At 34.9% G+C, this 27,587-nt stretch overlaps 1 protein-coding gene across 1 annotated transcript in view; it reads right to left on the bottom strand.

Annotated features, from left to right (window-relative positions):
- The window catches only part of LOC127218582 (cilia and flagella-associated protein 47-like), a gene marked incomplete at its 5' end in the record, with an annotated part of 130,285 nt that overhangs the window by 36,939 nt on the left and 65,759 nt on the right, over nucleotides 1-27,587 (bottom strand). Inside the window, 6 exon segments of the mRNA XM_051179595.1 lie at nucleotides 6,081-6,179; nucleotides 8,967-9,123; nucleotides 11,593-11,697; nucleotides 13,811-13,922; nucleotides 22,986-23,093; nucleotides 24,650-24,825. Coding sequence (XP_051035552.1) covers nucleotides 6,081-6,179; nucleotides 8,967-9,123; nucleotides 11,593-11,697; nucleotides 13,811-13,922; nucleotides 22,986-23,093; nucleotides 24,650-24,825 — 757 coding nt within the window.

Genomic DNA, 27,587 nt, shown 5'->3' with positions numbered 1-27,587 from the left:
GGAGCCAATATTGGTTTGAAGATAAAATTGAACACAAAGAAAGGTCCAGAGAACTACAAGACTGCTTCCAACAAACAATCTCAGCTTCCGTGGAAAGGCTATCATAAATGCCCTTTCTGGAGAGTGAGTTCAACAACTAACTTCTCCATGGAGCCCTCAACTAATGCCTGTTGAAAATAGGAGCAAACACCCATACATAAACACTGAGTCGAACTAGAACACAGAAGCAGATGGAGAGGACAAGACCATGCAGCAGAAGCACATAGAGACAGCTTACCTGAACAAGGAGGAGCTAAGGGCCACTAGACTGATAGCTGGGAAGCCCACATGGGACTGACTCAGGCCCCCCTGAATATGGGTCTCAGCCAGAAGGACTGAACAGTCTAAGAGACCTCAGACAATGAAGCCAGGATGTATCCCTGGTGCACAAAAGGACTTTGCGAACATATCCCCCATGGAGGGATAACTGCCTTAATCTAGAGACAGGAGAGAAGCCCTAGTCCCTACTTCACAGGACCTGTCAGATCTACATGACCCCAACTGGATGGCATTCCCCTACATATGGAATTGTGGTGGGGGGATGGGAGGGGAGGGTGTTTAGAGTGCATGTGAGAGGGCAGAGAGGGTAAAAGAGAGGGAAGGTGGGAGGGAGGGAGGGAGGGAGGAAGAGGGAACTGGGATCAACATGTAAAATAATAAATCAAATTAAAAAAAATGCTTTGACTCCAAAATTTAAGTTCAAGGACAAGTTACTGGGGAAAAGGATTTCTATTTTTGTTTCCACAGAAAATGAAAAGATGTGGATTCCTTCCAGACTAATGTGGTTTGATCAAGCCAGACCGCCTGACACAAGAGTACAAGCTGACCCTACATTCAAAACAGCTGGACAAAACAGCCCTACAGACTACAGCCAGGATATCTGAATCTTCTTCGAATCTCCCAAGACAGCGCCCCTTACCAGCAGGAAGTAGTTTGGAAAGAGCGACGCCCAAATTCCCAAATATTGTGTATAAATGTTTGTTTTCATTTAATTGGACTTTGTTATATAAAATTAAATAAAATTAAAAAATAAAAAAATATTTTCTTTAAATCTTACTAAATGTTTATGGACAGATAACTGTTATATATTTTACTATGTTAAAGTAAAACTCTTTATTTTAGACAGAAAAGAAGATATGATGGGATATGCCATTCTGTAAATATGTTTCCTTATTGGTTAATGAATAAAGCACTGTTGGCCAACAGAAAAGCAAGATAGGTGGGATTAGGAGACTAGGAGGAGAGAGGAAGAAGTAGGGAGGAGTTTTCAATATGTAGGACCAACAGGTTAGAACTCTGTGCCTTCTCTCCGGTAAGATAAGAACATGTGGAATTAATTAGATTAATAGAAATGGGTTACTATTTAAGAGAGCGTTAGCCAATAAGAATTGTTAGTAGCAGGCTAACAGCTTTATATCTAAACAACAACAACAACAACAACAAAAGCGAGTTGGAATCAGACAAAAACACTGAGCCGAACCCCTGGAGCCGAACCCAGAGAGGAAGGAGGGAAGGAGTGATAAGAAAAGGGGTCAAGACCAGGCTACAGAAACGCACAGAAAGCTGACCTAAACAAGGGGGAGCTCACGGATCTCTAGAATGAAAGTTTGGAAACCAGCATTGGACTGACTCAGACCCTCTGAACATGGGTCTCAGTTAGAAGGCCTGGGCAGTCTAAGGACCCTCTGACAGTGTAACCAGGATGTATCCCTGATGCACAGAAGGACTTTAGGAACACATTCCCCATGGAGCGATACTCTCTTAACCTAGAGGCAGGAGGGAGGGCCTAGTTCCTACTCTAAATGACTTGACAGGTTTTGATGATCCCCCTTGGAAGACATCACCCTTTTTGTGGAGTTAGGGCAGGGTGAGATGGGAGGGGTTCAGGGAACATGGGAGGAAAGGAGGGAGAGGGAACTGGGATCAATATGTAAAATAAGAAAAAATAAAAATAAAAAAAATCAAAACAAATTTCCTTAGTATAAAACTGATAATGAAAGCTCTTTTGATCCAGATAAGTATACTAAAACTGTTAAAAAACCATTAAGAACAAAAGAGAAAATTATTCCACTTAAAATAGACCAACTAAAATTTCGTAAAATCATTTTAATTATTAGTCCCATCAATAAAAGAAATAAGGCCAAATACTATGATTAGTAGTTAAAATTTATTATTACTTCTGTCCATTATCTGAGATAAGTATTAATTACACAATCTCAGATAAGTATTTATTGCACATTCTCTTATTTACTTGTAAGAAATCATCAGAAATTAAAAACTATTACTGATCATATTAGAAATGTGATAACTGAGACAATTTGGTTCAAAGTTTTATTCAAAAATTCCTTTGAGAAATTGTATAGTTTACTAAGGGGTATATTATGAACTTTTTTTCTATATGAGGTCTCTATTTGTAATAGACTATTACTATATTGAACATATTTACTTATAGTGAATATGTTCTTCAAAACTATCAAATTTGTACAATATGAATATCCTTAAATTTTGTATACTGAGTTTTTATTGAGAACATGTAAGGTGTTTGATCACTGTATTATTATTTTCTTTTATTGATATTTTATTTGTGCACTCAAACTTGCTTAGCACATTAAGAACTTTTAAAATTATCATTTTATGTCTAGAAAGCCCTTTCTAATGTAACAAAGGAGTAATCTAAATGAGTGTATACACAGGTTGTAAGTGCAAATTCCATGAAGTTTGCACACTTGTATAGAAATATTTTATTTTTTCTTTATAGTTGAAAATTTTTGTCTATTTATAATTTATTTTAATATAAGCAATGAAGAACATATGTAATGATACTGATATTTATATAGAGATAGTTAAATATACACTACACATTTCAAAGATGATTCTGTGGGTAAAGGGATTTTCCTGTTAAGACTGAATACTCTTCTCCTGTGATAACACTTTAAAACCTTTTAACACTATGAAGATTTGCCAGTAGTAATGAAGCTTCCAGGTTGATACCAGCTGATTTCTCCATGTCTGTCCTATGACTTAAGTATATGATAGCTTTAGAAATAGGGTTTAACAATCACGTTCTGAAGAGTAACAAGGATCAATGGAAATACAGTTTTTAGGGTGTTCTATGGGACTCTACTGGCTAACAACTCAAAAAGATGGATTTATTACTAGCATTGAGTTTTTTGTTTAATAGCCTCTATTGTTTTGGATGAGGATTGTACCCTGTTCTCCAGTAGCAGTAATTTTTATTTAAATTTTGTGTGTATGTGTTTGTGTATGTGTGTTTGTGTAAATATTTTAGGAGGCTTTTAAGGTATAGGGTTTCCATATAGTAGTTTAAAGTACTTCCTTCTCTATATCGTCTTCATATCACCCACCCCATTTAACTCTTCTGTTCCATTATCCCTGTTTCCTCCTTCTCATCACCTAATTTCTATACACATTCCCTTGAAATCTATTCCTTATACCCTGATCCTTTCTAGTTTCCAAGTTCCTATGAATACTCTGACTTAAACACAGAAATCTAAAGTTTCAAATCTACTATACACATATAAGAAAAAACATGCAGTAAGCTGTCTTTCCTTGTCCTATCTAGCTACAAACCCTGTGAATGGCTGTGCCTGGATAAAGAATGGACATTATAGGAAATAGGCTTTTGTGAAATATATTTATCATTTTCCTTCTGAGAGATACCATAAAAGCCCCAAACAGAAATATAGCCCTTTTGTAACATTGCATTTTGTTTATTCACATAACTGATAGGACTTCCTTTTTGTCCTTATTTCCTTAGAGTGCTCGGACACAATAACTGTCCAGTGTCCTTATTTCCTAAATATTCACAGAGACATGAAATCTTATATCCATTTGATCTTACTTTTAGATATAAAAATACATAGGCAGTCAGCAAAAAAATCAAAATAATTCATTTCATATGTAGTTGAAATTATGACATACCAGATAGAACTAAAATTACATCTGACAGATTAATGTTAAATTTTGTTTTAAACTCTGCTTATACACAGTATTCTTTATCTCCTATAATTTTTACTTTATATTTTTCAAGTGACAGAATATTTTAATTCACTTCTCAGACTGAATATAATTTCTTTCATGCATCAGAACCTTTTTTTTTCAATCAAAAGCAAGCATTGTAAGAAACCTAATATTTATATAGTATAACACAGGAATTTTTATGTCAAGAAGGAACCAGACAGATTATAACACATAACTTTGAAAAGTATTTCTCAAGCTGTGGTTGTGATTCCTTTGGGGGTCACATGCCAGATATACTAAATATCAGACATTTACTTATGATTCATAATAATAGAAAAATTAAAGTTATGAAGTAACAAGGGAAATAATTTTATGGCTGTGGTGTCACCACTGCATGAAAAACTGTATTAATGGGTCACAGCATTAGGAAGTTTGAGAACCACTGGATTAGAACTTATTTTAACTTAAAAAATAAATTGAAAATTATGCTAAAAAATTACATTATAATTCCCCTCAAATTATTCAACTGCCACTGTTACTACCTCCCTAAGTGTCCTTTATTGAATTTATCTCATGAAAACCTCACCCAGATACCAATTCCATAAATGCCAGATATTGCAGTATTATACTGATCTTCAGTATTTTTGTTCTGATTTCTTTCAGATCATATTATTGGAGGTAAATGATCTATTTTAAGCATTTCAAAATTTAATGAGTACATGTATGTATATATGTTTTATATGAATGTATCTGTGTATATACACATTGTAGAGTGGAGGATGAAATGTAGGACATGCTAAGCAAGTATTTTAACAAGGAACTGTACCTGCATGTTTTTGAATTTTTGCTTTTTCTACATTTCAATGTTGCTAAGCAGAGTCCAGAAGGGCCAAATGACATATTGTAAAAACTGGAAAAATTAAAAGGTCTAGAATGTAAATCACTTTCCTGCAGTTACATTAATTGATGATACAACTAAACACTGAGCCAAACTGCTGGAATGCAGTCCTAGAGAGGAAGGAATGATGAGCAAATGGGTCAAGACTATGCTGGGGAAACCCACAGAAACAGCTGACCTGTGCAAATAAGAGCTCATGAACTCCAGACTGACAGTTGGGGCACCTGCATGAGACTGAACTAGGTCCCCTGAACGTGGGTGTCAGTTCAGGGACTTGGGCAGTCTATGGGGCCTTTGTAAGTGGAACCAGTATTTATCCCTAGTGCATGAAATGGATTTTTAGAGCCCATATTGTATGGATGGTTACCTTGCTCAGCCTAGATACAGAGGGGAGGGCCTTGATCCTGCTCCAAGTGCTGCGACAGACTTTGATGATCCCCATGGAATGGACAGGGAGAAGGTTGGGGGGGAATTGGAGGGAGAGGGAACTTGGATATTTAAGTAAAATAAGGCTGATTTTAATTGTAAAACTTAAATAATAAAAAGGAATTTTACAATGTTGCTGATGCAGATGGATGATTAAAATAAATACAAGGAAACAATTAATACATTGTAGGGAGATGTTAATAGTTACTGACTTCAACTAATCAAATTCTGATAAGATAATATTTATCATATTACCATAAACTTGATTACTATAATTTGAAAACTTTATTATTTTAGGCAAATTCATAATTCTTGAGATATATATGTTTTCACTTGTTTATTGAACAGGAGATTGAACCTCAGACCTCATATAGGATAGGCATGTACATATTACTGAGCCCAAAATTTAGATTCTTTAGATTTATTACTTTTAAATTATTTTTTTAATTTTCTTCATATTGGTTAGTATACTGGTGGGATTAATATACTGAAAAAAACTATCTTTACCATGAAATAAGTTTTCAGGCAAACATTAGGAAATTTGTAATCATTTTTTAAGTATGAGTACTTACAAATTTTGTATTCTTCTAAAAATTTCATTACCAATACACCCCTATTTTAATTGGTATGAGATCAGAACATTGAAACTTTCAAAAACAAGAGACATCCATATAAAGAATATCTTTCAATTGCAGCAGTGCACAGAATGACAGAATGTAAGAAAGAAATCCTGTACCATGTGTACGCCTCAGAGAGCTGAACCGGAATGCAGAATTCTCATGGAGGAAACTATCCCAGCAATGGTCAATTACAAGATTCTTGGGTTCTTCTTTATCTAATTGAGAAACAAAGAGATATTATATTTCAGTGTCACATACAAGACAGTCTATCTAAATGGCAATTAAATTAAGTCTTCTTCAAACTTACATAAGTATGTTTTGACATGAAATTTAACTGACATATTTGAAGAACATATTCAATATTAGAATTGGTTTTCTATATTCCACTAAAATATTTAATAATCCATCCACAACTGGATTCCAGGAATTTGGTTCAGTGTTTAGCTGTGGATTTCTGTTTCTGCTTCCATCAGCTACTGGATGAAGGTTCTAGGATGACATTTAAGGTAGTTCGTAATCTCATGATAGGGGAAGGGCATTTAAGGTAGACTCTCCATTATTGCTTTGTTAGTTGATCTTGTAGATCACTGTACATTTTCTTAGTGCCGTATTTTTCTTTAAACCTATAATGGCTCACTCTATTAATGTATTTCTTTTCTTGTTCTCCTTCCCTACTCTTCCTCCAACTAGATCTTCAAGACCTTGGTGGGGAAACCCAAAGAAACAGCTGATATGAGCAAGTGGGAGTGCATGGACCCATGTTTGACAGCTGGGGAACCAGCATAAGAACAAACCAGGACCCTTGAATGTGGGTGCCAGCTGGGAGGCCAGGGCAGTCTATGGGTTCTCTGGCATTGGAACTAGTATTTATCCCTAGTGCAACAGTGGACTTTGGGAGACCATTCCTCATGTAGGGATACACTTTCAGCCTATATACATGGAAGAGGGACTAGGTCCTGCCACAAATGATGAGACAGACTTTGATGATTCCCCATGGGAGGCCTCATTCTCCTTGGGGAGTGGATAGAGTATGAGATGGACAGGAGGGAGAGGGAAATGAGATGGTATTTAAAAAGGAAAGAAAGAATCTACCCCCAATTATTGGAGATTTAAGTACTCAACAGATATGGCTAATCTATTCATCCACACAAACATATAGAAATTATACAACACTAATTATAAGATTAAGCCCAGGACAAACTGTAGTAATTGTAAAACCCAGGGAACTAGAAAGAGGCCGTTGTTAGTGGTGTTAGGTATGGAAGAAAAGCCCTTAAGTACTGTGGTATAATAGAAAATAGGTATTATGAAAATGGAAAGAGTGAATAATTGGTGTGGAAAAATGTAAGCAGGGAAATGGGTGGAGGGTGGATGGGAGAGAAGAGAATTTAGAAGAATACCTACTACCTTATAATGTCTGCCCCTACATGTAGTGGGTTATTAAACTATGAGTGCCATGTGTGGTATATTTCTTTTTGAATTATTGGTCTGGAAGAACACAGAAGCCCTAAGCAGGTCATCAGAATTGTTATAAACTTTTGCATAGTAACAACTAAAATGAAAAAGAGGGATATAGCAACTGACACTGAGGAAATCAAGAGAATCATTCGGTCATACTTAAAAAAAATTGTATTCACAAAAATTCGGAAACATAAATGAAATGAACAATTTTCTAAATTGGTATGACTTAACAAAATTAAATCAAAACCAGATAAACATCTTAAATAAACCTTTGACCCCTACCAGAATAGAAGCAGTCATTAAAATTCTGCCAACCAAAAAAATAAAGAATTAAAAAAAATAATTTGTACAAGGCCAGATGTTTTCAGCAGAATTCTACCAGAATTTCAAAGAACTAGTACCAATCTTCAATTGTTCCACACAATAGAAACAGAAGGAATATTGTCAAACTCTTTTTATGAGGCTACAATCACCCCAATACTCAAACCACACAAAGATGCAACTAAGAAATAGAACATCATGAACATTGATGAAAAAATACTCAGTACAATACTGGCAAACCCAATCCAAGAACACATCAAAAACATTACCCACCATGATTAATTACAATACAAACACAACACGATCATGAAATTTGCAGGGAAATGTGTAGAACTAGAAATAAACATTCTAAGTGAGCTAAATATGAATCAGAAAGACAAACATTGAATGTACTCAGTCAAAAGTGGATATTAGACATAAAGAAAAGGACAACCAGGTTACATACAATCTATAACTCCTGAGAAGCTAGGTAAAAAGGAGGAACCTAAGAGAGATATATATGGATGCCCTTGAGAAGGGGAAATAGTTTACGATCTCCAGAGTAAATTGGGAGTGTGGTGGAGATAGGCAGGTGGGGGGGGCGAGTGGGGTGGAGAACATAAGGGTTGAATGGTTGAGTTGGAGATGGAACTCAAAGGGAGACCAAGGAAAGAAAAATCTTGATAGAGGGAGTCTTCATAGGGTTATAAATGGGAGAAATTTGGTGATAGGGTAATTCTCGGAATACACAAGGATGTTCCCATGTTCCCAGCTAAGGGATACCTTGCTCAACCTTGACAGAAGGGGTAGTGGCTTGCTTAGTCCTGCCTCAACTTGGTATGTAGGACTTTGTTGACTACCCAAGGAAAGCTTTATTCCCTCTGAGGAGTGGATGGAGGGGTGGGAATGGTGAGGTGGGGGGCAGACAAATTAAGGGGAGGAAGCAGGAACTGTAGTTGGTATGTAAAGTGAAAAAAATCTTTTAAATAATAAAAAATTAAAAATAAAATAGCAGTTCAAAAAAAGAATATTACAAGAATCTTACAAATCAACTAACTCATGTAGATTTAAAAAATAAGATCAGAAGACTATTTGACATATAGGTTCTGCATCGACAATTTAAGAGGTGTTTTTCAGCTATCATATTTTACCACTTTGTTCTTTATGCTTTCTATTTAATAAAGTTTTTATAATGTAGTGAAATAGACAGATATCTATAAAATATAAGAAAAACAACCTACTTGTTAATATGAGATCAATGGAAACATCTTCACTGGTAGGATTTTTGAAATGTATCATGACAGATGCCTGAAGACCAAGGATTGTGGTTATTCTTTGAGCTTCTATAGGCATAGGGAATAGTCCTACTCCAAAAAGGTGGAATTTCCATTCTTTAAACTGTTTTGAAAAAATAAACAATCATAATATAACAACATATATTTGATTTTCAAGATTTAAAATTTTTTCAAAGTTCTTTCTAATGTATTTTATTGTACATGGTACACAGTCACTTGTAAGGACATTGTCTTACAAGTATATAATTTACTTTGAGCATATTCCCCTGCCTACTCAGCTACCACAGCCTTTCGTAGTCCTCTTCCCTATCATTGTCCATCTTAATTTCTCTAGATAGGTTTGATTCTGTTTTGATGTCTTATGTAGATATTTGACTTTCTTTATATAAAATCTAGGAACCACAAATAAGTGCAAACATGCAATATCTCCACTCTGAGATAAACTAAGTTCACTGAATATTGTTTCTAGTTGTGTGCTGAAAATAATGTAACTTCTCTTTTTGTGGCTGAACATGTATCCATTCCTGTGCTGGCTAGTCAATTTGATACAAACTGGACTCTTGGAGAGGAAGGAGCCTCAAGTTGGATAACCCTTTATAAGATAAGGCTGTAGACAAGCAAGTAGGGCACTAATGATTAATGTGGGAGGGCCAGTACATTGTGAGTGGTGTCATTCCTGGGCAGCTGGTGGTTCTGGGTTCTATAACAGGCTGGGCAAACCAGAAAAAGCAAGCCAGTAGTAGCCAGCATTCCTTCCTGGCTTCTGAATCAGCTCCTACCTCCAGGTTCCCACCTGAGTCAAATAAACCCTTTCCTCCCCACAAGTGTTTTGGTCATGATGTTTCTTCATAGTAACAGAAACCCTAACTAAAACAATTCCTGTTGTTGGAAACCTACAATGGTTACATAAACTCGCTATTGTGAATAGTGCAGCAATGAACATCTCTGTGAAGTATTGACTTGGAGTCCTTCAGGTAAACAACCAGGTGTAGTATAATCATTTTTAGTTTTGTTAGGATCCACCATATTGATTTCCATAGTGACTGGACTAGTTTTCAGTTTCACCAGTAGTGTACAAGAGATCCCCTTTTTTGACATCTAGGCCATTATGTGTCATTTCTTTTCTTTAATGGGTGCTCTTTTGACTGAATATATCTATGAAGTTTTAATCTTAAAACAAATACATATACACAGACACAGCATGGAACATTTGGAAGGTAAGGGAAATGATTTTACATTACATGAAAAAGTACTTTAATCACTGTTTTAAATGTGCTGGGGGTTGGTGGCACATACTTTTAACCCCAGCACTTGGGAGGCAGAGGCAGGTGGATTTCTGTGAATGATATATTGGTTGAATAATTAAAGCCTGTCTGAGGTCTGAGAATGGACTATCCCATTGGCTAATGATAGAGGTCTGGAGGTCCATACAGACAGACAGGAAGTAAGACAGCTGGGCTGAAACACGATACAAACAGGCAGACATAGGAACTTGCTCTCTTGTCTGTTGAGATGTTAAGGAGGTAAGGTGTGGCCAAGGCTTGCTCCTTCTCTCTGGTCTTTCAACATTTTCCCCTATATCTGACTCTGAGTTTTAATTACTTAGACCAGTTAAGAAAAAGAAAAAAAATTAAAAGAACACCACCTACAGGGGACTAAACATTTCCTAATGGATCACTGTGCTTACATCCCTCCTATAGATACCCTTTCTCACCCACAAGTCCCTCCCCAAATCTGTCTGTCAGCCATTTCTCTCAGTTCAGGCTACATTTAGGAAATAGTTAAAATGTGTCTGACATGTACTGTTCTTAGCTCATTTAGATTATTTAGCTATTCATTTGCAAATGCCAGTTTAGGTTTGATAAATTTGAAGGGTTATTTCAAATATTTAGGCTTCAAAAATAAATTATTTTTCTATATATTATTTTATTTTTTATTTTTATTTTACATTTCGATCCCAGTTCCTTCTCTCAAAAATAAATTCTAAAGCTTATTTTAAAGTGTGTTCTTTATATTCTTGTACACATATAATATGTACTGTTAATAAAAAGTTCATTCAATTAAAATTTTATGACCTGGTTTTACTTGCAAGTGATTTCAATTTGATGAATTAGAAAGAAAGATGGGAATCATTTGGGAATTAAAAAAAAGAAGAAGACAAAAAGGTTAAACAGAAACATTGGACAGGGTATAAGGTCTGGACTTAGTGGCAGAAGAGATGAATTATTGGTTTAGCTGTAACTATTTAGGAAGGGAGATTTTCAGCAGAAAGAGAATATATACTCAGAGGGATTGAAATAAAGGCCAGTGCTCATCTGATTTAGGAAATGTTTAAGATGAGTATTTTCTTGTTTTACTTTATTTTATACTTGAGAAAGAACTTATTGCTTAATTTCTAGGTTTAAAGACAAATATATCTTATTTAGTTGTTTTCAGATCAGTAGTGCATAGTACTTATATTAAAACATTTAATAATTTGCAATGAAAATGATTTACTTGTAAAAGTTATTAATTCCATGGACTGAAATTATCTATATAAGTTCTACTTCATCTGAGAACATATTGATCATACCTGTGTACAATAGAAGTTAATACAGGTTTCATGACCAGATCTCCCAAGTCCGGATGGATGGAAGTAAACAGATAGCTCTGTGGTAGAGTGAGGTAGGAGGACCAACTGTGAGAATTTAGAAACACAAGAAAAACAAGAATCAATATTTTTGTTGAGGTGAATTTTTTGTAAGCAAGGTCTATGAAAAACTGACATCTGTCTAATAAATGTAATGAGTTGCACATATTATCTGCTTTTGTACACCCACTATACAAATATTGATTATAGGAAATGTGAGGAACACTATTTGGGATGTTAGTTCTCAGGCCATATTCTTTCTTCAGACAATGAATGACCATGCAAGATTACTCACTGTGTATTAATATTTTAGGATTAATCTCAAGAGCTTATTTAAACTTCCAAATTATATAAAAATGAACTTTATTTAGGAATGCAAGCTGTTGAAAATTCTATGGTACAGTCCAGCCAAGTAACTATAGGAACCTAACTTGTAACTGTCAATGTCAAAAGAAATAAATGTCATTTTTTAAAAACATTAGTGTAAGTCAAATTCTTTTCACAATAATTTTTTCAATTCATCTTGTAATATACATATTCATGATAGTAGTTTGTGGTTTGTAGTGTGAGTTTCAGATTTCTCTTTAGAAATAGTAAATAATTACTTGAAAATTTGAGTGTCATATATAATCAAAGTACTATACTGTGGATAATATCATATTTAATACCAATGGAGCCGAATAACAGAATCACAATACCCGGCAACGTTCATTTTACACTAAAGTATTTTTTAAAATTAACTTCAAACACAACAAGCAAAATTACAACCCATCAGCAACAGTCAATTTTTGTAAAATATAGCATTAGGTGTTCAATAACCTCTGATACTAGTCACGAAACACAAAAACAAATTTAATATATATTATTATAAGTAAAAGATGCAAATAACGTGGGAAAAGAGTATCAAAGATTAGAGAGAAACCCAGTTAAGGTTCATTCTTCTAGATGTCTCTAGCTTTTTTCATGGCAAAACAGCAATCAGTACAGTTGAGTAACTTTTAAATTAACATGGATTCAAGATGATGGTGCAAGATTATAGTCTATTAAGATAGAATTTTAATCAAGTACTTAGGTTGGAATGATATTAAGAAATAGGACGGAGAGAAAAGAAAGAGAAGTAGATTATGTGACATATCATTAATAATTTGTGAAGCAAAGGTTAAAGTTAAAGGCATGGGGGTTGTTTATTGTTTCAATTTCTTCTATATCTGAAAAATATAATTAAGAGTTGGAAAAAACAGTTTGCATTATTTATCTTTAAAATAGATTCATGCATATTTATTAAACTATTACTGAATAATAAACCATTTGTAAAGACTTACAGGAATACTATGCAATTAAAACCAAGAATAAAGATGTCAATCATGGTTAAATTTTTTATTATTTTCCATGTGTTATTGGATCAATTTGCTGTCATCTGGGTAACTGTACTCATATATTTTATAACACTATTGCCTCATATATAGCTCTTGGGTTAGCTTTAAGTACATATTTATGCCCAATAACACTTGATAAATTAGTAAAAAAAAAATCTGTGGAGTCTAAAGCTATGGATGAAGGAATAAAATTGTCTGTTTTTAATGACACAAGATGCCATGCAGTATATTGTCTTTGGTTTTCTATAAAAGTGAAGATATATAATATGTGAAAACTCTACATTTAAATTATATGTTGTTAAGTAATATATTCAAGGATATACATTTTAATACATTTTGTAATCTTATAAAACATAAAATTTCAGTAAAGTAAGAAATAACTTTAAATTTATTGATTGTTAAGAACTATACTTATAAGTGAGTATAATTATATCTATATATTCTAACTTCTCATAAAAAGTTTTTAATTCATTCATGATTCCATAATAGATAGCATATACTTTGAATACATTCATCCTTCTTTAGTTTCTGTTAAGAAAATTTTCAGTAATTCATTTACAATTTCATGTAAAGTATTTTGATATATTCAAAAATTCCTTCTCCTGATCCAATAACAGGTTACAATTTATGATCAGGTATAAAAAAAGAATAGAATACCATCTTTTAAAACTTTACAAACTAAAATTATTAATAATTCTAAGGATATTATTGCATTAGAATCCTAATATTAGAATTAGAAAATGCAGTTGTAGCAACCAGTTTCTTGAATTTCTGAATGTACTTACTGGTATTTTTCTATTAATCTCCATGACAAAATTTTCAGGATTACTGTTCCTTATTTTCAATTCTAATGTTTCATGTGTAGGATTATATAAGGGAAGGGTTTGAATGATCTTCCTGGGAGGGAAATCAAAAGCAGTAAATTTACTGGTGTTTATAAATTTATCATTGATAATTTAATAAACATTTTCATTATCAACTAAAATTCCTCCTCCTTAAAAATCTATGCTAATACATAATATTTGCATACATTTATGAGAAATAATGTTTGATTTGATTGTGTAACAAATACCCATCAATCCAAATTAAAAGTAATGCTACTCAATGAAGAAATAAAAAAATGGTACTCATCTGTCATGTTTGGAAATTAATCAAATGATCTTCACAAGGTCATGGAACTCTAAAATGTATGTTTTTACCCATAGTACCACAGAATATGCCATTAAATGCAATTTTGAATATATGTACCTAACTTTGTTAAGCTGAAGTCAGATAGGAAAAAATGGTTTTTTAATCCAACAGGATTTGTGTACTATAATATTTTCTTCAAATATGATCAGCAGAAACATCTTAGGGTGTGACACATTCATTATTTCATATGGTGTGGTAGTGACTCTAGGTGTGAGTCTCAAAAGAAAATTTTCCAGGTGTTTCTGATTTTTCATTTTGGTTTTTAACAGATGCCTGTCTTACCCATAAATTCTATGTTGATTAAGAAACAAAAGACTTTCTATATATATATACATAAAAAGTGGACATATATATGTGTGTATATGCTTAATTTTAAACATAATTTGCAGAGAAAATTACTGTATTTACCAAGTGGATTTATATCAGGTTATAATGAAAGAATCATGACTTTTGGTACTAAAAATAATATATAGAATTGGTCTTAGTTCAAAAGTACACATAATGAATCTGTGAAGGAACCTCTGGTTTCAAATCAGTGTTAACTGAAGCTCATGTAAAAAGTGTATTCCATCAAGGAAAATCATGTATGATATTGTTTAGCAGTGAATACAATGACACTGAACAACAGGTTAAAATACAATAGAAATGGCTTCGCATATGCATTTTCTGTTTTCACTGAATACAAAGCTGTGTACCCCTAAATGTGTACCTTGAACCTGTTGGGAATTAGCAGCCTACTGACCCCTGCCACTAATGATGTGCGGGGTGCTCATGGCCATGTCATCACTATGTCAGGCTTTACCTGGCTGCCAGAGGACTCAATTAGGCATGCATAAGCCCCCCTTTTAAAGCAAGCACACCAAGCATGCCCCTCTCTCTCTCTGGCCTCCCTCTCTTGCCCTCTCTTGCTCTTTCTCTCTTGCCTTTCTCTCTCTCTCCCCTGCTTTCGGTTGGCCATCAGCTACCCACCCCCTCCACTCTCTCAATAAACTCCAAGTGGGCGCTGAGTCTCGTGTTTGTTTTTCTTAGGCAAAAATTGTATCAAAAGAACAACATTGGTGCTGTGACAGGAATCAGGCCCTCCTTGAGTATTCAGCTACCGCTTACTGTTGGATGGCCAGCCTGAAGTATTTGTGAACCCTGATTACAAACACCACCCCCCCCCCAGTTCCCTGGAAATACCATCCCACACCAGCTTCAATTAGGTAAGGTACCCTTTTTAAATTTTAACCAATTTCTTTAAGGTTGGGTACAATCCTCACAGGCGGAAGACATACGACCCAGGGCGGTATATCTTGTTCTGATCTCAGACTGCTGAGTCCTTCTGGCCTCTGTTGGCCCTGGCTACGTTTTCGGGCTGAGGAGCTACGAATAACGCTCTGCCATTCTCGCTTATCCTGTGGCCACACTCTTCAGCTGATGAGTTCCAAGAGTGATTCTCTCTCCACCCATGGGGAATAAACCAACCAAGGAAATATCCCTCACCACTCCACTGGGATGCCTGATAGAAAATTTAAAATCCTTTCACTTAAAGCCACTTCTTAAGGTATCCAGATTTATTTACCTCTGTACTAAAAGTAGCATAGATATACCCTAGAAAATAATTCAAATTGGCTGCATAAGGGCTCTCTAGATCCTGATATCTTACAGGATTTTTCAAATTACTGCCAGCGTACAGGTAGATGGAAGGAGTTTCTTCTACCTCTTTGCTAAACAATCTCCTTCCCTAAACTTGTTTCTGTTCTCTTCCAGCCATGCTAAAACTCTCCTGCCTGCCACAGCTGAAGCCTGTCTCAGGGCAATGGGCTGGGTTGAGGCAGCATATGCTTAAGTTTTTCATTCTTCTCCACGAATGAGGTTTTCAGATTTTGTCCCCTAGCACCACTTATGCTGACTGGTGCAGTCGTTTCTCAGACCCACGAGGAGTCTCTTGGGTTTTATACCCTAGCACTGCCTTTAGATTGGTACATACATTGCTCAGCCCTACGGTGGTCTTTTTGGATGTAGTACCCCTTGGATTCCGGTGTCCTGTTAGTTTCAAAAATCCTTCTGCCTCACTCATGGAGAGAAAAATAAAGCCAACAAAATCATATCTCAAAACTTTATGAATTCTGCCAGCTGTTGGGGATATGGCAGCCACCATCTTGACCAGGTGGCCTAGCCTCACCGCCCCCCCCCCCATGGTTCTTTCCTCTGCTACATCAGCCACCTAGGCAGAGGGAGTCTAGCCAGCTTCTGCTACCAACAGAACCTGTAATTCATTTACCTTTTGCCTCTTATTCTTTGTCTCTAATTTCTTTTTTCACTGACTGTGTTATACATAGCTTCACACTCTAGTCCTTCTTATTTTTACCCAGTGCTGTTTAATATATCTGTACATTTGATTTCAATTTAACTTCATGTAAATGTAAGATAACTTCATACAACTTAAATTCAACTGCGGTAAGTCTCAAATATTTCTAAATGTGTCTTTAAATGGTGGTAAACATTTAAGGTTATAAATTTCTATTTCAAACTAACAAAATATTATGCCACCCATGTATTTTACAGGTATAAGTCTAGCCTACTAAGTTAAAACCAGGTGCAGTCAGGGTGCAGAGCTCTGAGTATATATAACATCCCTCCACAGCGTCTCGGCTTGGATTCAGTTTTCCAGACAGATTAATTAATTACAGGGATAATCCCTTACCTAGCCACCTATGTGTTTAAGGCAAGTAACTAAAGACAAATTTTGTATACTAAGGTATGCTAAACAGTCAGACAGCCCTCAAATGCTCAGAGATCTAGAGAAAATGGCATTTAAAATGTTTCATTAAAAAGCTTTTATAACAGAGAGACAGGCCAGCTGCTGGCACCACCCATTTCCTCCAAGATGACTGATGGACACTGAAGAAGCTCCACCCACAAAAGTGGCAACACTAGACACTGAACAATCCTGCATTTCATCTCACCTGATGCAAAGGGCTCTAAGGACCTTGAACAAGAGAGCAGTGGAATCAACTTTCTCCACATTGCTCGGGCCAAGGGTAGGTAAGTCTTCCAAAAGCTACTAATCCACAGGTCTTGTGCCATCAGCAGAAGGCAGATATTCTTGAAACCTCTGACTTCAACAACTATGGAGGACCTGGGGTGGCTGCCCATGCTGCCAACTAGTGAGTCTCTGTTACTCTCTAATCATTCAGGTAAAATTTTATCCTTCTCAAGAACTCTGATGCTTTTTATGACTGGTAGCTTTGTCAGCTTAAAGCAGCAGCCAAGGCTCTAATTGTTATAAAACAGATTTTGAAACCGGGTATTTTAAAGTTGCTACTGTTTATAGCCATAACATTAATCAATAAAGTTTTAATAAGCTACTAATCCAATTCTGACAGTGTTAAACATCATACTATGCCATTATGTGACTATAAGGTCACAATTAAGGTGTTTTTCATTGTGCTAAATATGTGCCAGTTGTATGTGTTAGTTCTTTCAGCCAAACCATTTCTAACATGAGTATGCTGATAAAGTGTCTAATATTTATGTTTCAAAAACTCAAAGGATTATTTTAAGTTACAGGGAGCTGAATTGGATCCATTTACAGGTCAGATTCACTCCAAATAAATATTACCTAACCTTTTCCTGGGACCCCCTTGAGAGCCTCTCCCCCACCTTACTTCTTCCATTAAGTACTCAGACCTAAGAGAAAAAACTTAACCTTGTCCTCTGCTCTGTTAACATCTTGCCAGGTCTCAAATAGATGCCAGAGCTCCATACAGTCAGGATTGTGATGAAACAACCAACTACCAGGAAAATGTGGCAGAACCCCCCCTTTTCTAATTCCTCCAAAGAGGATCATCCTCCAAGTCAGCAGGAAGCAGTCTTGAGAACTCAAAGTCCTTATTCCCTAACCTGCCACGCCCAACAACCACCTTTTTAATAACAATAAGAGGTGGGAATGTTGGGAATCATCAGCTGCTGACCCTAGCCCCTAATGATGGGCCAGATGCTTATGACCATATCATCCCTACTTCAGGCTTTACTGGGCTGCCAGAGGTCTCAATTATGCATGCACAACCCCCCCCCTTTTAAAGCAAGTGCTCCAAGTGTGCCTCTCTCTCTTGCCCTCTCTTGTTCATTCTCTCTGCTCTTTCTCTTTTTTTTCTCTCTCCCCTGATTTTGCTTGGCCACCAGCTACCCCACCCTCTCTCCCCTCTCTCAATAAACTCCAGATGGGCACTGAGTCTCGTGTTTGTGTTTCTTAGTCAATTATTATAGCAAAAGAACAACAGAACCCACTGTTCCTACAGAATTCTAGACTCTTAAATTGAATGTCCTACTTATTTATATGTTTAAGAGTTATTTCTATAATAACAATAAATGTTCAATCGAATGTCTTAATTATATGTTTAAGAGTTATTTCTATAATAACAATAAATGTAATAAATGTCTATTGATGTTGACAGTATAAAAACTCAATAAAAGTTCTGGAAGATAAAACAAAACTGAGCTAATCTGTTAGCTTGGAAAATAGCAAATGAAAAGAAAAGGGCAAAATAATATTGAAAATTTTAAACCAGTTACAAATACCAAATCCCAATCTCAGATGTAAGAAGAAGATAGAAAACAAATAAATAGCTTAACTTTTGGAGATTTCAGAAACTAAAAAGCAAAAATTTATCTAATAGCATCCATTTACCTTAAAAATAATGAACATATACACATAGCATGTCATATATATAGTGACATTTATTTATGATTTATTAAAACTTGACTGAGGATTCAGAAAAGCAAAGTCAGCCACAAGCTATAGAGATTGGGCAGTGGTGATACACACCCTAAATCCCAGCAGCCAGAAGCTAGGAGGTGATGGTGCACCTTTAACCCTAGGACACAGGAATAAGGAGTTGATGAATTTCTCTGAGTTCAAGGCCACCCAGATCTACACAAGAGTGAATCAGTCTGAAAGACAATTATAGCTTACACCTTTAACCCCAACATTATTAAGTATAGAAGATAAAAGCAAGGTCTCATTAGAGAAACCTAGATGCCCCTCACCTGAAGAGTAGATAGAGAAAATACGGTACACTTACACAATGGAGTACTATTCACTGGAAAAAAAACATGGAATGTTGGGATTTGCAGACAAATGGATGGACCTAGAGAAAACCATCTTGAGTGAGGTAGCCCAGTTGAGTGAGGAACATGTTCTCTCTCATATATGGATATTAGACATAGAGCAAAGGATCACTAGCCTACAGTTCATACCACCAGAGAATCTAGTAAGCAAGGAGGAGGCTAAGAGAGAAGGGAAAAGGGACAAGAACTCCTGAGCAAATTGGGAGCATGGGGAGAGGGGAGAGTTAGGAGAAAGTGAAGGGGCGAAGAGGAGGGGAGAGGAGGACATGAGGAATCAGGAAGATTGAGACAGGGAATTGAGGAGAGCCAATAAAGAATAGAAGAAGCCATGATAGGTCCAGAGAAATCTACCAATAAGGAAATGTCCAGAAATCTACAAGGATGATCCCAATAGTGGAGATGTTACCTTAAATGCCCTTACTATAATGAGATTGATGACTACCTTACATACCATCCAAGAGCCTTCATCCAGTAGCTGATGCAGACACCCACAGCTAAGCACTGAGCTGAACTCCTGGAATCCAGTTGTAGAAAGGGAGGAGTGATGAGCAATGCGGTAAAGACCAGGCTAAAGAAATCCACAGAAACAGCTGACCTGAACAAGTGGGAGCACATGGACCCCAGACTGATAGCTCAGAAACTAGCAGTAGGACTGACTCAGACTCCCTGAATATGGGTTTCAATTAGGAGGACTGGGCAGTCTATGCAGCCTCTGTTAGTGGATCATTATTTATCCCTAGTGTACAAATGGACTTTGGGAGCCCATTCCACATAGAGGAACACTCCCTCAGCCTACACACATGGGGGAGTGCCTAGACCCTGACCAAAATGATGTGACAGATGTGAAGATCCTGCATGGAAGTTCTCACCCTGCCTGGGTAGCAGAAATGGGATTGAATGGATAGGAGTTTGGTGGTGGGCAGAGGAGGAGGGGAGGGAGAAGGAACTGGGATTGACATGCAAAAACAATTATTTCTAATGTAAATAAAAAAGTAAAAATAGAAAATAAAATTCCAAGATAAGTTAAAAAGGAAAAAGCAGTTTGCCAGAAAATGGCATAGCTTATACTGCAAGCCTAACCAAATGAATCAATCCCTGGAATCCATGTAAAGGTGTGCAAAAGAGTCTTCTGAAATCCATTTGTGGATCATGCCTGGTTGCTCCTGCATGCATACCTATATATCATGTACACATGTGCTCATACAATAACAAAGTTTTAAAAGGAGAAAAGTGTAGTACAAAAAATGAAAAAAATGATTGCAAAATATTTCACATGCATATAGGCAATTTAAGCTATGTGTATGAAATAAAAGCTATAGTTATATATAGCTTCCATAGATTCATTAATATCTTCATTACGCTAAATATTTTTGTGTATTTGTGTGGGAATGGGTATGGACACAGCATGCATGTGGAAGTCAGAGGAAAACTGTCAGGAGTTGGTCTTTTTCCATCATGCAGGTCATGGGGATTAAATTGAGATCATTAGACTTCATATAAAGAGCATTTATCCTTGGAGCCATTTTCTCAGTTCATATATATTAACATTTTAAAACATGAGAAATGTTCAGAAGTTGAAAATGACTTTATAAATACTATGCTGATGTAGAAAGTATTAGTACATCACTCCATTTTCTTAAAAGAATTTTGTAACCAGTTGTTCATATCTCACTTCATCCTGATTGCTATTCACCTTTGGTGGAGCTCCCCAGCTGCTTGATGTTTTGATCACAGAGGCCCCTCAAATCTACAGGGAGCAGAGGATCCTAGAAATTCTATGCTTCAGGCTAACAATGCTAATGAAACATCATGAGAGTTCAAAAGCCTAAGTATGACTAGCAATTCATTGTTTATTCCAACAACTGAAACAAGAAAGGTTTTTAAGTGTTACCACCATGAAGAAACAATAAATAGGGTCTTATGCAATGTCTGAGTCAATAAATTGCTGGTGTTAAAACGAATGAACACTTAAGGGTGGTTCACCACTACCCACTTTCGATGAGGGATGTCCTATTGTAATTTGTAAATATGTTTCCCTTTTGGTTGATGAGTAAAGCTGTTTCCAGGCAATAGACCGGCAATATGTATTTGGGCAGGCAGTATAGGTAGTGCTACTAGGCTGAAAGAATTCTAGAAAGAGGAACACAGAGAGGAGTCTTGAAGGAGATGTGGTGTAGTAAGGGAGAACACCTGGGCATTTTCCAGTAAGAAAAAACAATGGGGAGATATATGCATTAGTAGAAATGTGTTGTTAATTAAGAGAGAGCTAGTCAATAAGAAGCCTGAACCATTGGCCAAACAGTTTATAATTCATATACACCTCTCTATGTTTATTTGGGACTAAATGACTGCAGGAAGGATAGGACAGAAACTTCTGTCTGCAACTTACAAAGCTGATATAGAAGTGTGTGTTGTGTCTGTTATACAATTCTTGAAGAAACAGAGACAGGAGGATGCAGGGAGCTTACTAGATGGCCAGTACAGCTGAATCAGTGAGCCCCAGGTTCAGTTAGGAACTATTTGAAATCAAGGGGGAGAAAACACAGAAAGATACTGAAGGTTCTTTGATCTCTTGTTTCCACATGAAAACATGTGTACCTAAATAAATATGTACATACAGATACACCTAATATACATATTGACACACATGCACACATACATAAAATATGTTTAAGAATGAATTCTGTAATTAGTCACAACAGAGGAAAATATGACACTGTTCCCTTCATATACAATATTATTTTTAGTTAAAAATTAAATGGAATAGGGCCAGCCTAAATAAAGTAAGAAAATGAGCAAAAACATGATTTCCCTTGCTTTATGAGGCTTAAAAAGCTGTGAGAATTAAGCTCTAAATTTCTATGTGAAATCAAGGAGTGTAGAACTGTATATGATGTCACTTTTGAACTTAGAACTTCCTTTTCATATGCCGCTTCCCATATTATTTTGATTACTCTGTTATTGTTTTTTTCATTGAGTTATATGCATTGATGCTTTGGCCCAACACCTAGTAATAGGAGAATTTCACATATTTTGTGTGCTGATGAAGAGATATTAAGTAAAAGGTGCTTATTTACTCATTAAATTATTTTTAAATTGAATTATACGTTGTTTGTTTTAGTTTACCATAATCAAATTTGGTGTCAGATACTGATAACTGAATGGAAGATTGTGTCAATCAGGTTGCCAGATGTTCACAGATCCTTATGGCATATACTCTGCTTTAAGCAAACAAAACTTCAACAAGGCTTTTCTTTAATTCCTAACTCAATTTGTTCCCAAGCTTAAGTGCACAAGAATATATTCCACACCCCTAGTGTATATTGGGAATAAGATGAGTACAGCAAGACTCACTCCCCATTATATGCCACTGACTATTTCCTCTTGTCCAGCTTTCCTTTCTTCTACCACATAAAGAAATCCCATTTTCCAATTTATTTTGTGTTCCTGAATACAGGAGCATGTTCTGTACTGCAATAATCCCTTCCTTCCACAACATCTTTTGTAGGCAACTCTTAAACATATCTTTATCTGTTTCTCATGACAAGTTTTCCCATTAGAAATAAAGTTATTTTGTAGTTTAAAAAGTAAATGCCTTACAACAGTGATTTTTCTTTCTTTTTTTGAATAACAAAATTATTAAACAGAACGTACTTTCCAAGATCACATTGCATTTCTGGTATTCTCTTTGCTTTTGGAAGGTCAGTTGTTAATTTCAGTAAATACCAGAACTCTTCACCCATTTCAGGCTGAAAAATAATGCTGTTGTAGAGAAATTTTGAAGATATTGTCAGTTGTTTATATAATAATTGTGGAAGAGAAAAAATATAAAATGGTGGAAATATCTGGTTTAAAATACAGTATTTAATCCTTACTGTGTTATGTATACCAGTCTTAGCATGAATGTATTTGTAAGTTTTCAAGTTTTGATGGGAAGATTACTTCATTAAAGAAATGAAATATTGTTATTAATACACATTTCATAAATATTCATTGAATGGACACTGATTGCATGAGTTTTAAACATCAATGTTAGAAAACTTCATGGTCTATAGCTGTAGTTAAATCAAATTTACTGTATTGGATTGAATGTAGCTGTAGTTAAATCAAATTTACTGTATTGTATTGAATGTATGCACACATTCACGTGAAGGTTATCATAAATATGCAGTTTTTAAATAACATCTCTATAAACATCATGTACTCATCCCTCAGAAGATAAGAGTTTTCTAAAATGTAAATGTTGATAGCTCAGCTTTATTGTATTATTTTTTGTATAATTTCAATAACATCACCTAACTTTTTGAATTAGAACTTCATTATTTATAAAATGTGATGAATCAGTCAGCCTTGCCTTACTCTTGTCATTAGAATTTCATGTACATAATATATATATCAAGATGATAATAATAGAGTAAGCAAGTAATAACAAACCTAGAGTACTCCTAATTCATACGAATGAACAAAAATAAACTTTCCACTGATACATGTAAAGACATTAGAGAGACGAGAGATGCCCACATTTCAAATGATAATCTATTACAAGATATTTTTCAATAACAACCTGTTCTTGTCTTCTTCTATAACATTTGGATCTTCTTCATCTGCTTCTAGTTTTTACATTTTATTAATATCTTGAGACAAGACTAGGTCTTGAGAGCCTATGTTCAAGCTGGTCTAGAAGTCACTTTGTAGTTTGGACTTGCATCTTACTCAAAGAGTCCCCTGTCTCCTGAGTGATCGGGATTGCAAAAGTCAGCCACCATGTTAGGGAAATGAAATAACATTTTCCTGATTTATACTAATATGAATTTTATCCTTTAGAGTCTAAAATAACTTATTTCTTGTATTCCTTCATTGAAATTATAGTTATTACTATGATAGGAAGCAAGACAAAAGATTTTAATAGTCATCATTCTCTGCAAAAATGTACTCACACTGCTAATATATACATGTATGAATGCATGCATGTACAAGCATGTATATGCTTTCACTAGAGGATAGTATTTGTAATGTGACTTTGTCTATGTTTTGTAAGCAAATTATTTATAGATATTTACTCAAAGGAGACATGAATTTTTGTCTAGAAAAGTAAAAGTTAAATCCTTAGTTCTCATGAACCATCCTCAGTTCAGTTGTTACCCTAAGGAAGATTTGACTGGTAAAAAGAAAAATAAGAAATTTGGAATGTTTTAATTTTATATTTTAGTGAATAGCAATATTTCACTGAAGCAAACAAAAACTGTCAATTAGTACATATTATTAAAGAATAGCCCTAACTTCTTCAATAACAAATAACAATAAGAGCCCAAAGCCACCTTTCTTCTTTATAGCCTGTGGTTGCTGGAGAATACCATACAACGTAGTTCACACATTCCAATGGATTCAGTCTCATTTCCTCTGGTCCATTAAGAGCAGAGGATGTTAATTGCACATCCATACGAATAATTTTATCTTTTGGATTTGAGATGGGAATTTCAATGCAGATAGTCTCCTAGGTTAATGGAAGAAAAGAAAGACAAGATCAACTTTTGTTATCATTATAATCATTTGTCTAGGGAAGGAAACAGAAAGAAAATTATTACTTAAGGCCACTTGTTTTATGTTTTTCAAGAGCTTTATTACCATGAGTTCCATTTTCTAGTATTTCCTCTGGTGATAACTCATTGATGGCATGGAGCTACATTTTACCGATTTTTCTATGAAAACTAATGAAATTTGTATGACTAGTATAGAACTTAGGATTTTAAGAATTTTCAAGGGTCAAAAAACAAAAATAGTCATAGTATAGGAATATGTGAAGATACTAATATCATCAAGCACATGTTGGTCTAACAATTTTGCCTAGTACTGAAGAGAGAAAAAATGGAAGGAAAACAATTGGCCCTCTACATTTGTACTCATCTACTAGTCAGATATGATTCACAAACTAACAGTGTTAGACTTCGAATATGCTACACAGTCTCAACAAAGTAAAAACCAACCCCAACAAATCAAGAAAAACAAAACAAATAAGAGAATCCCTAGGCTATTACTATTTTGGTACTTATTATTCAGTATTTTATTTCTTAAAAATAATTTTGGGCCAGCCAGATGGAAAAGTTGCTTGCTGCCAAGTCTGACTACCTAAGATCAGTCCCCAAGGCCCATATAGAAAAACAGAACCTACTCCTTTCAAAAAATTCTCCTCACAATTCCACAAACACACTGAGGTAATCTCTCTCTCTCTCTCTCTCTCTCTCTCTCTCTCTCTCTCTCTCTCATACACACACACACACACACACACACACACACACTAAATCAAATAAAACTAAAATAAATCATGTTTAACCTACTCACATTTTAAGAACTACACATTAAATATGTAATCTCTGGCTTGGAAAGGAATAGCATTTAGAATATAAAATTTTAGAGTATGCCATTACTAACAACACTGAAACATAAAATAAAATCGTTTTCATGAATCAAAAATTTGCTCTGAAAGCCGGGCTATCCTGGAACTCATATTCTGTCTCCACTCTGCATTTCTGGCATTATAGCCAAGATTTGAAATTTAAAATATAATGCTTAAAAGCAGTAACACAAGTATTTATTTTCCAAGAAAATTATAATAAACTGTGGTTCCCTAAATCTTAAGGGTAGATGGAATGTGAGAATGTAAACCATGAGGCACTAATATGACAGTGCCTCCTTGGCATCCTTGCTATATCCATGACAAGCTATCTCTATGTGAACACTTTATTCTAACCTAGTAGGTTTAGAAACATTCTCTAATTCTTTCAGAGATGAACAGTTAGATAGCAATTGCTAAATGCTTATTAACTCTGCATTCCCTTGAGAATCCCTGGAGTATAACTTTCAGAACTAAACTACAGCAAAAATGAAAATTTTATTATAGTCACAAAATCTAATCTTATGCTATATGTTACTATGATATCTAACTAAAATTGTAGAAAATCCATCAAATTTTATATTATGAAAATTAGCTCCACATTTCAAACTCAAAGAAAAATCCCATATGTGACAATTTAAAAGTATGATTTCATATGGATATTTGCAGTTTAATAGTAGGCCAAAATATTCCCAAAGAAACTTAGAAAGCTTAACTTTTATAGATACAAGTACTTTTTAGGAATACAAACCATTTACTCTATTTATGTTTGATAAGTTTAGTAGGATAAGAAATTTGTCAATCACTATTTTATTAGATGATAAACATTTTTGTGTCTGTATTTTGGCCATTTGAATAAATTCAGATATATATCATCATTTTGGTCTAATAATATAATATAATGTATCATTGTGAACAGTGCCAGAGACCTTCATTCCCAATACTCAGGAGACTGAGACAGGAAGATGTTTAGAGTTTGCTGTAAGCCTGGGCTATCCCAGTCTAAAAAATGTAGAAAGAAAATTACAGCCACAAAATTCTTAATATCTTCTTGGTCATTGTTTTTCACCACATTTCATATTCATTATTATAATAAATTAACTTTTACACTTGAGGAGTTAAATTTATGTAAGTGCTTTTTAAAAAAGTTTAAAATATTTGGCTTTTATTTATCTTGCCAATGACATAGTATTCTATCTTGACGAGTAAGTCTTTAAAGTTCATTTATATTTAGAATAAATCATAAATCGGTTTTGACTCATTCCTTGTAACTCAAGTAAAATAGTAATGAGTACACATGGAGAGTTCTAAAGCTATCTTTCATCTTCACACGAATTCTTTTCGGTTCAACAATAGAGCATTCCTTTATAAACTATCTAGTAGTGTTCTCTTCCTTGTCCTTAATAATATTAGACACAAAAATGTGTATGTTAAATTGCTTCCATATGTTTATTCCATCATGTAAAATATAAAAACATTAAAATATGGGAATCATCAACAAAATGTGATTTAAAGTAATAGAAAAGTATCCATAGAAGATTGTAATAATATTCTTAAATGTATATTAAAATATTTAAAAACATTTATGTTATAAACCAGTTCAGAGGCAAAACTAATGCACATGTTGGTTTTTAGAGATATGTAAGCTATACTTTTACTATAGATTTTATTTATATGTTTACTACTTTTATCTCAATGCAAACATTTCAAGACGTCTAAAAACATCATGAAACAAGTAAGTCATTTTACACGATCTATTGGCAAGGTAACACATGGAATAATATCTGGCATGCATTTTGAATCTCTTTGAGATCCAGCCATGAGGAAATTCACTGGTTACATGATCCTCCTCCCACTTATTTGGT

Source organism: Phodopus roborovskii, unplaced genomic scaffold, assembly GCF_943737965.1.
Source record: "Phodopus roborovskii unplaced genomic scaffold, PHOROB, whole genome shotgun sequence".
Lineage (NCBI taxonomy): Eukaryota > Metazoa > Chordata > Mammalia > Rodentia > Cricetidae > Phodopus > Phodopus roborovskii.
This window is presented reverse-complemented; position numbering and strand designations above follow the sequence as displayed.